The 10,159-nt window shown below is 38.6% G+C and overlaps 1 protein-coding gene across 1 annotated transcript; it reads left to right on the forward strand.

The window, feature by feature from the left end:
• The first annotated feature begins 426 nt into the window (after positions 1–426).
• LOC149137998 (uncharacterized) lies at positions 427–2,328 on the forward strand. Its single transcript, XM_089447907.1, has 2 exons — positions 427–1,721; positions 1,991–2,328. The coding sequence occupies exon 1, from the start codon at positions 776–778 to the stop codon at positions 1,640–1,642; it is 867 nt and encodes a 288-aa protein (XP_089304033.1). The 5' UTR covers positions 427–775; the 3' UTR covers positions 1,643–1,721; positions 1,991–2,328.
• The last annotated feature ends 7,831 nt before the right edge of the window (positions 2,329–10,159 follow it).

A 10,159-nucleotide genomic window follows, 5' to 3' on the forward strand; every position in this document is an offset into this window, starting at 1 on the left:
TTTGTATCCTGGGATTTTGATTTCTTCTGTGCCTTTTTTGTCCTATCTCTTTTAAGATCTGTCCTGGCATATGTTAGATCTGTTTATGTCTATAACTCTCTCCGTTTTTTGATCCCAGCTGGTGCTGGGGATGTCTTGTGTCCTGGCTATTTGCTCTGTAGACTCTTTCTGAAAAAATATATAGATTTTAAATTTTAAATTGTAGTTAGTTTTGATGTCGAATGAAAATAATGTGTAAAATACCCTTTCCTGAGACTAGTCGAAGTTGAATGCTCCACTAAAATCAGTGGAAGTACCCATAAAACACTACAATTACCTCCCACTCTCCATTCCTAAAAGTAAAATATACTTAAAAACACATCTAATCAACCTTATAGTTCTAATAACTTTGACAATTTATCTCCATTCTAAATTTAGAATCCTTCTCTCTCATAGTTGGTTCGATTTGGCCGTGGTTCAAGGGCGAGATTGACGGAGAGTGTACTGCAAATTCAAATTTTCTGAGTACCCGTAATGGTTCTAACGGGCAGTTCCCGAAATGGCACCTCGCAGAACCGTATACAAGAAGAGTCGGCTACAATGCCAGCTCCAAACCATTCCACAGCTGATGCATTAAATAAATTTTGGCTATGATTCCGCCTTTACTTTTAGGCTTGCGAAGGATCTGAAGTTTATTAATAATTATAATGGTATGGTAAAAAGGGGCCGTTAGGTTGTATGTGATAGTATCTCCGCGTCGGCAGGAATTTGCGCATTTGAATCAGATCCATTCGCAATGGTTCTCCCAACCAAGAAATTGCTGGGGGTGAGGAATCCTGGTAAGAAATGCCAGAAGCGGAAGCAGAATAAAAATCAGCTTCAAGGATTTCTGAACAATGTGGTGGATGGTTTGAAATCCGTCAATGTGGTGGATAGTTTGAAATCCGTGGCCAAATCAGTCAAAGGTGCCCATCACACGGTGTTTAGAGTGCTAGCAGAATGGCTGGAATTGGACCGGGTTTCCCATCAAAGGCAGGCACTAACAGACAAAAAAGAGAGTACAGCTGTTGTTACAAACGCCATTTTGCCGCCCATGGTGGGTTGGGATTTGAAGATGCAGAAGAAGACGATAGTTTTAGATTTGGATGAAACCCTTGTTCATTCAAGCGAAAAGCCCCCCAGGTTTTACGATTTCGCTATTGAAGTCACCATGGGGGGCGAAACCACCACTTACTATGTATTGAAGAGGCCTGGTTTAGATGAATTATTAACTGAACTGGCAAATAAATATGAACTTGTGTTGTTCACTGCATCAATGAAGGAGTACGCGGATGCTGTTCTGGACCGGATCGATCCTCATAGGGCCATCAGGTATCGGCTATTCAGAGATTCATGCACAGAAATCTCAGGAAAGTTTGTGAAGGACCTCTCATTGCTGGGGCGAGATTTGAAGAGGGTTATCATAGTGGATGATAATCCCAATGCATATATGCTGCACCCTCAGAATGCGATTCGTGTCAGTTCCTTTGTGGACAATCTGCATGATGGGGAGTTGGCAAGTGTCATAAGGTTCTGTAAAGTCACTGAAAAATATGAAGACCTAAGGGAAGCAATAAGGCGTTATGTTGTACCTCCGTTGTCATCCCCCTCCTGGGGTCAATAACGACAAAGTCTTCTGAATTTACAGGACCGTCAAAATGATTCTACTCGCCATACAAGTTGTCTTTGATACGAAAAACAAGGTCAGTTTTAAGCTGTGATGTTAATGCATCTGAAGGGCTAATTTTGATTCAATTGTCACGCTGCCTTTCTGTTTTTTAATCATTGGAATTGCAAATCCCAGATTTGATCTTGGAATCGTGTAGTTTGTGGAAACCAGCTATTACTGTTTTGGGTCATCTTTATTCGCGACATTACCTATTTTCTTAACTAATGCTAATGTCTATATATACCGCACCTCACAGGGAACTCTACTAACAATCTCACCCAAATGTGTAATGTTTTGTGGCAGTACCATCCATTTGCTCTTTTTTTCGATTGCTGGCGAGAGGCAGAGCATTGCCTTGGCATAGCCTTTTTTTATTCCAAGGCATACGCAAGGTGCAGAATAGTTTGTTCAAGTCTTTTTATTTAAGCAACCTTGAAAATGGTTATTGGAGCTAGGACTCCTTTGTAATTTATAGAGATGTATTTACAAAGAAACGAAAAGTGTTTGATTACATTGGGGGAATTGATTTTGTACACATTTGTGTTTTTATTTAAGAAACCTTGAAAATGGTTATTGGAGCTAGGGCTCCTTTGTAATTTATAGAGATGTATTTACAAAGAAACAATAAGTGTTTGATTACATTGGGGGAATTGATTTTGTACACATTTGTTATTCGATTCATTAATTTAATCTGTGGTTTATTCCCTTGGCACCCATAGAATTGCTGCACGATATTTGCCTTTATTATAGTCTCTTTGTTAACTCTATATCTCGTTGCTTACATCCTGTGGTTAGAATCTGGATTCTTGGATGGAGTAGTTTTTCTGTGTTTTTAATTTATTTCTGTTACAGTTATGTGCTTCATGTTGGTACCTTTTCTGGACATAATCTGAAGAGATCCGCTGTAAACTGTCGTTCCCAAGGATTTCCGAAACTTGTCATGGACATTTCATTATAAGTTAACCACAATTCCGACCAGTACTTAGGTTATCAATTTACATATTTCCTATACACACATCATCATTGTGAAAAGTAAAATTCTTAATTGTTGGCATATGAAGTGCATCCAGTGTAAAATATTGTCTGCTGCATCACACAGTACATGATTCAAATGGTTGTACGCAATTGGTATCTGGCTTACATGATGACATTTTAACATCAGCTAGTTATGAACTCAACTCAGGCCATTTTATGCAAAATGATGCAAGGCCATGCAGTAGCCCCAAAAATCATGCAATTACCATGGCATACATCATACGATCAACGGCCATAATATAGGATCTAACCAAGATTCAACTAAAATCAGTTTTGCAATAAACAGAGTAAAAGTAGGGGAGGTATTTCGTTACAACCAGCAGCCCCAGCCCATCCAAACCTCTTAATTATTTCCTATCAGCAACCGGCTGCTTACAGCCGCTGGTAACATTTTCTCCAAATTGGAATTTTCTAATTTCACACTTCGTTGTTCTCTATTATAGCATTCAATTCTGACTTGTTTAAGCGTCATTTTCATCCTAGACAAAATTAACTGTTTAATCTTATCCTATCTTCATGCAACCACTTATCCACATTTTGCTGGGAGTGCTCATGCAATTTTTGAAAGTGCGTACATGCAACTTATTTTCACTGGCCAAATGTGCTTCTGTATCCAAACAATAGTCCAAATTGCATTTTCTATCAACTAGATAAAGTATGCTCAGGTATCCAAAATTTGGGGATCCCTCATCTTCGCTGATATATACAGAATATATCACGGTGTTACCAGACCTGCCAGGTTGGACCTGTACTTTGAGTAAAATCCAGTGTGCCAGCGAAAAAGGTCTGACTCAACCCGTTACCTAGTTTGACTTGTCAGGGATGGATTTGACCTGCAAGTACTAGTCGATCAAGCTGGAACTTGTGAAGCACTTTTTGTCATTTTCGACTTGTCAGTAAAATGAACCGGTTTGTCTATAAAACCTAGAAACTGAGCCATTTTTGTTCATCTTCTTCCCTGGTTTTCCTATTTTCTCTACTCGTTCCTGTATTCTTGTGCTAGCTGAGTTTTTCCCAAGCTTTTTCTGACCCGAAATGAACTCTTGACTCTTTTTCCAAGCGGAGTCTGGTAACAATGATCTATATGGCACATAATTTCAAAGCTGCCGTGCACATTCTTTGCTTAGGAATGGCACTGATTGTAGAATGTGACAGGTGAAAAGCAAAAACACAAGAAATGATCTGCATAGATTCGACATTAAGTGAAATGAAATTTAAAAATTAATTGATGTCCTCTAGCAACGGGAGAATGATCGATAAGATTTTGTTATAAGACAAATTGCAAAGTGAAGAGGGGTGCCTAGCACAACTTCCAACAGTAACGACGAGGCATAAATACAAGTATAAGAAGTTGTTTGACATTAAAAAGTTGAGAAACACTTGATTCTAAGGAATCTAAAACATGAGGGTAGTCAGTCACCAATATTCATATATCAGCCATTAAGACCATTTGAGCCCTACTAGAAGATTACTCTGGACTTTGGTGTCTTTGAAGTTTGTATTACATGATGACACATCGATCTAGTCCTAGATATTGTGAGATCACCAAATAATTCGTGGATCATGTGTCTTGTGGGTTGGCAAACGAGATAATCACTAATCAGTCTAAAATCGGTTAGATCTAACCCCTAAGAGGCTAAGACCCTCTTCCTATGTTGAAATACCTCTTGAACAAACATGATAAGAAATCACTAATCCTATATAATTTATCGAAAGGGCTAAAGTGTCGTATTTTTTTAAAAGGAGTACTATCGACCCAAAATCTCATAATAGATTGGAAATATAAAGATGAAATGGTACTCTAATTCTAATCCATAATATATAACCTACAATTTTGAGACTCTAAGAAGATGGTGGTAAGTCTGGGTGTAAAGTTGGTCAGGGCAACACAAACAATTGACCTAGAGGAAATCATAAATCGTATCATATCTGAATTGTAGCATATCTCTGTGTGATGATAAATCCATTCTCCATTTACAGAAAAGAGAAAAAATGATGGAGCTTCAGTGATGGTGGTTGTTTAAGTTCTGTTCATGCTGTCTTCAAACGCAGTGTTATAAGGATCAAACCGGACCGATCGGTTCAGACCGGTCCGACTGTTTTGAGGCAAAAACCGGTTTGAACCAGTGACTTGAACCATTTTTGTCCGGTTCGGTACGGTAAAGTCATGTAGAACACAACAAGTGGGGCTTGTTTTGTTTTTTTCCTTTTAATGTTTGTTGTAGTTTGGCACTAGCCCATGATAGGTGCCTAATATTCAAGCATATGGCCCTACTATTGCTATGTAAAAGTGACATTCGCCTTTATAATTCATTTTCATCTTTTTACTTAAATTTTTAACATTACCATGAAATGACTCTGGATGTTTGAGAGTGATTTTGACCTAATTGGATTTCATATGGAGAAAGTAGAATTTTAGATCTTAGTCCAAATCCAACAGACTTAACAGTTTTCCAGGATTTCAGGATTGGGGGGATTGCAACGCTACATTGGATTTTCTCATGTACGAGGGCATGGAACTAGTATTTAAATAAGAGCACGAAGCCCTCTATGTACCTTGATGTTAGTGGCACTGGTTGTTGAACTCCTCTATCATGATCTTATTAAAAAAAATACCCATCACTCAAACAAAATCTTGACTTGACATGCTATGATTTTTCTATCTTATTTTAATGCTTAGAGGGTGATATTGATGACGAAGATCCAAATATAGGCAATGATTTTGATGATATGTAGGTATTTATTGTAGCATAAAATTTTTTGTATGCTAGAGGCCATGTGGAGCTTGTTTGCTGATGTATTTTCGGTTTAGAGATGGATTGCACTCGATGCAATTTTGGTTACGTGCACTTTTACATGCTATATAAACGAGAACTTTTGCTTATTTGTGTATAAAGGTTTGGATTCATATGGATGCACATGAATATATATGTTTTTCTTTAAAATTTGAACATTTAATGTGTTTTTGTTTGACCGGCTTTTTTACTGGTTTCTGTACGGTTCTGACCGGTTCCCAGTCCGGGGGGTCTACCAGTTCAATGACCGGTCTGGTTCTGATAGGCCTCTTCTTCAATCCCCTTTTAACATTTCTTTTAGGAGGATGTGGACAATTGATGGAGATAGGAGGCATTTCTATATCCAGCTTCCAAATCAACAGCGACTCAATGCTGTGAAGGAGTGCCTAGCACACTTTCAAATAGTAACAACAAGGCATAAATGGAAGTATAAGAAATTGTTTGACATTAAAAAATTGAGGAACTACCACATGAGGGTAGTCAGTCATCAGTATTCATATATAGGCTATAGCCACTAAGACCATTTTAGCCGTCCAGAATGTGAGTCTGGACTCTGGTGTCTTTGAAGTTTGCATTACTTGATGACACATTGATCTAAAACTAGATATTGTGAGATCACCAAAGAATTCGTGGATCATGTGTATTCTATCTCTAATCCTATAACAAACACGATGACAAATCTCTAATCCTATAAAGGGCTAAAGTGTATCTCTAATCCTATAAAGGGATAAAGTGTCATGGGCTTTTTAAAATGGAGTAATATCAACCCTAATTCTCATAATAGATTGGAAATATGAAGATGAAGTGGTCATCTAATCCTAAATCCATATTATATAACCTACAAATCTGAGAATCTAGGAAGATGGTGGTGATTCTGGAAGTAAAGCTGGTCAGGGCGCACACACAGTTGACCTAGAGGATATCATTAATCATATGATATCTGAATTGTAGCATAACTTACTCTGATGATAAGGCCATTCTCCATCTACAGATAAGAGCAAAAATGATGGAGTTTTGGTGATAATGGATCTTCTAGTTCTGTTCGTGCTGTCTTCAAATATGCCCTATAGGTCTCTTCTTGAATCCCCTTTCTCTTTTAGTAGGATGTGCATTGTGGACAGTTGATAAGGAAAGGAGGCATTTGTATACCCAAACCAAATTAATGCTGCAAAGTAGCGGCCTTGCACAACTTCAAACAGTAACAACAAGGCATAAATGGAAGTAAAGAAATTGTTTGAAATTAAAAAATTGAGGAAACTACCACATGAGGGTAGTCAGTCATCAGTATTCATATACGGGCTATAGCCACTAAGACGATTTTAGCCGTCCAGAATGTGAGTCTGGACTCTGGTGTCTTTGAAGTTTGCATTACTTGATGACACATTGATCTAATCCTAGATATTGTGAGATCACCAAAGAATTCGTGGATCATGTATATTTTGGTTTGGAAAATTAAGTAATCAGTCTGGAACCTGCCAGATCTAACCCCTGAGAGGCTAATATCCTCTTCTATCTATGTTAAACAAACACGATGGCAAATCTCTAATCCTATAAAGGGCTAAAGTGTCATGGGTTTTTTTAAATGGAGAAATATCAACCCCAATTCTCATAATAGATTGGAAATCTGAAGATGAAGTGGTCCTCTAATCCTAGATCCATATTATATAACCTACATATCTGAGAATCTAGGAAGATGGTGGTGATTCTGGAAGTAAAGCTGGTCAGGGTGCACACACAGTTGACCTAGAGGATATCATTAATCATATGATATCTGAATTGTAGCATAACTTACTCTGATGATAAGGCCATTCTCCATCTACAGATAAGAGCAAAAATGATGGAGTTTTGGTGATAATGGCTCTTTTAGTTCTGTTTGTGCTGTCTTCAAATATGCCCTATAGGTCTCTTGAATCCCTTTTTCTTTTAGTAGGATGTGGACAGTTGATAAGGAAAGGGGCATTTGTACACCCAAACCAAATCAATGCTGCAAATTAGCGGCATTGCTGTGTTGGTTAAACGTGTATATATATAGGTCTCTTCTTAAATCCCCTTTTAAAATTTCTTTTAGTAGGATGTGGACAGTTGATAGAGAAAGGAGGCATTTCTATATCCAAATCAAATCAATGCTGTAAAGTAGTGGCTTTGGTGTGTTGGTTAAACTTGCATGTGTATGTGGCTAATTGCAAGGAGGACTAAAGGACTAAGTATACATGTTCTGTCCATTTTCAAAATCTGCATTACATTGAATTCTGTGTTAGCACAATGACAATATGAAATACTTTTGATCTGAATAATAGCAAGTGCGAAGTTGGACATGGAGTAATCTTCTTATCTCAACCAATTTTAGAAAATTTAGATAGCATTGATGGGACGATCTTTTGATTATAGGAATGGCCCTGGGTTTCATAATCTAGCACCTCATATTGCATATATTGTGGCAAAATGTTTGAGTGACTAGTGTACGAAGGAGTTGGATCTTTCTTTTTATATCTTGAAAATGAAGTTGGAAAGCTTTGCTCTATGTAGTTGCTGACTATAATGACCCCTACGCTTCTTTGGCTGATGCTAGAGATAAGATAGACAAGATAAATTTATTAATGTCCAGCAAATGACCATAAAGTAGGTCTATTGAACTAAAAGATAACCATCAGTATAACACAAAGTGGGAGTGTTGTGGCAGCTCTTAAATCTAAGCTAACATCAATGACTATACAGAGATAGAAGTGTAGATTTTCCACAAAATCCTGCAACTGCTATGATGAACAATCTGAAACTAGTTTCTTTTCACCAAGACACAAAATTTCTCCACAATAGATAAGCAGCGGAATAAGAACACAGAGATAAAGAATACAGTCACACAATTAACACAGTAAATTTTCTAGGGAAACCCAATTGGGAAAACCCTCTCCTTGCTGTAGAATTTTATTGAGAGAATAAATGGATCAAATACAAAGCAATCTGTCTATTGAGAACAGAGATGTTCTCCTGCTGATCTAGCCTAGACTTGTCTGCAAACCCTTCGATCACAGCTCCTGCTTCCTTGTGCAGCCTCTGCCCTATTTCCTAGTGCAGATTGGGCCCCTATTATTTAGGAATTTCCTCCTAAATCCTACTGCAAACCTACAAGAAAGTCTGTCTCTCAATTCTGTGTATAGGCTCTTCCTTGATACGTACTCTCAACAAGGTCTCTGCATACAAATTCATGCAAACAATAGTGGTACAATGATGTGCCTTCATCCTCCTTTTAAGCAATTCGATCCAGTTATATCTGGCAAGTATAAACTTAGAACACGAGTTGAGTTTGACTTGTTAACTAAGTCAGATTGACTCTCTAACACATCCTTGCCTCAATTAGAAGCTGAAGCTCCCACTCGTCCTCTTCTAAATTTAAACTAGCACTTGGAGATTGACTTAACTGACCCTCCAATCTTTGCGCATGAATTTCCTTGCTCCACGAACTCATCCATGCTAAAAGAAGCACTGATCATGGTCTTTCTTGACTAAGGCACAAGTCAAGAAGACCTTCTCTCGCTACTATTTTCAACACTCCCTCTTAGTGAGGAAGGGATTCTGTACAACTCCCAACTTGTCTCTAAAATAGACAAAACTGCTTCTTGCCAATGCCTTGGTCAAGATATCTGCTATCTGCTCCTCTGTTGGAATGTACGGTAGCTTCACTATCCCTTTCTGCACACAATCTCTGAGATGATGATACCTAATCTCGATATGCTTTGAGTGATCATGAAACACTAGGTTCTCAGAGAGCTTAATGCAACTCTGATTATCACAATGTATCATAGTAGGCTCCATCCCCTATTTGAAAAGTCCCACAAGCAACTTCCTCATCCAAATAGCTTCACATGCTACCAAACTGGCAGCGTGTCCTCAGCCTCTGCTGCACTGATTGCAACTAATCTTTGCTTCTTGTTGTACCAAAAAACAACTGTTGACCCGATGTTGAAGACGCCACCTGAAGTACTCTTTTGATTTGTGGAGCTCCCTGCCCAATCTGCGTCTATGAAGCCCTCAAGCCTCACTCCATCAACCTATTTGTACTATAATCCATAATCTATTGTGCCTATGAGATACCTCAAAACATGTTTCACAACTACCTAGTGAACTCTGGTTGATTCCATCATGAAGTGACTCAACTAGTTGACTGCAAAACAAATATTAGGCCGGGTGAAGACCAAATACATCGACGAACCAATGAGCTGCCTATATACTGTAGCATCCACTCATTCTGCTCTGCTAACATCCACCTTCCTCCAGTTTGTGACTAGAGGCGTGGCCATGGGCCTGCAATCTTGCATATGAAATCTTCGAAGAATCTCTGTAGTGTACTTCCCTTGTCCCATGAAGATCTCATCATCACTCGGACAAACCTCCAATCCAAGGAAATAGTGCATAAGCCCCATATCCTTCATCTCAAACTCCCTTGCAAGGTCCTCCTTGCAATCTTGGATCAAGTTGTCTGCTCCAGTTAATATAAGGTTGTCAACATAGAGCACTAGAATGAGCGGAAGCCCTCCAACCATGATGTAGTACAGGTTGGCATCTGCCTCACTCTTAGTGGAGCCTAATCCCCGAAGGTCGCTGTCAATACGAGTGTATCATGTTTTCGGAGTCTGCTTGAGCCCAT

Source organism: Pinus tabuliformis, chromosome X (assembly GCF_031772625.1).
Source record: "Pinus tabuliformis cultivar Carrire ecotype Pingquan chromosome X, CPIR1, whole genome shotgun sequence".
Taxonomy (NCBI): domain Eukaryota; kingdom Viridiplantae; phylum Streptophyta; class Pinopsida; order Pinales; family Pinaceae; genus Pinus; species Pinus tabuliformis.

Excerpts from the sequence above, each read along its gene's own strand:
- LOC149137998 (XM_089447907.1), top strand. The coding sequence starts at position 776 with ATGGTTCTCCCAACCAAGAAATTGCTGGGGGTGAGGAATCCTGGTAAG.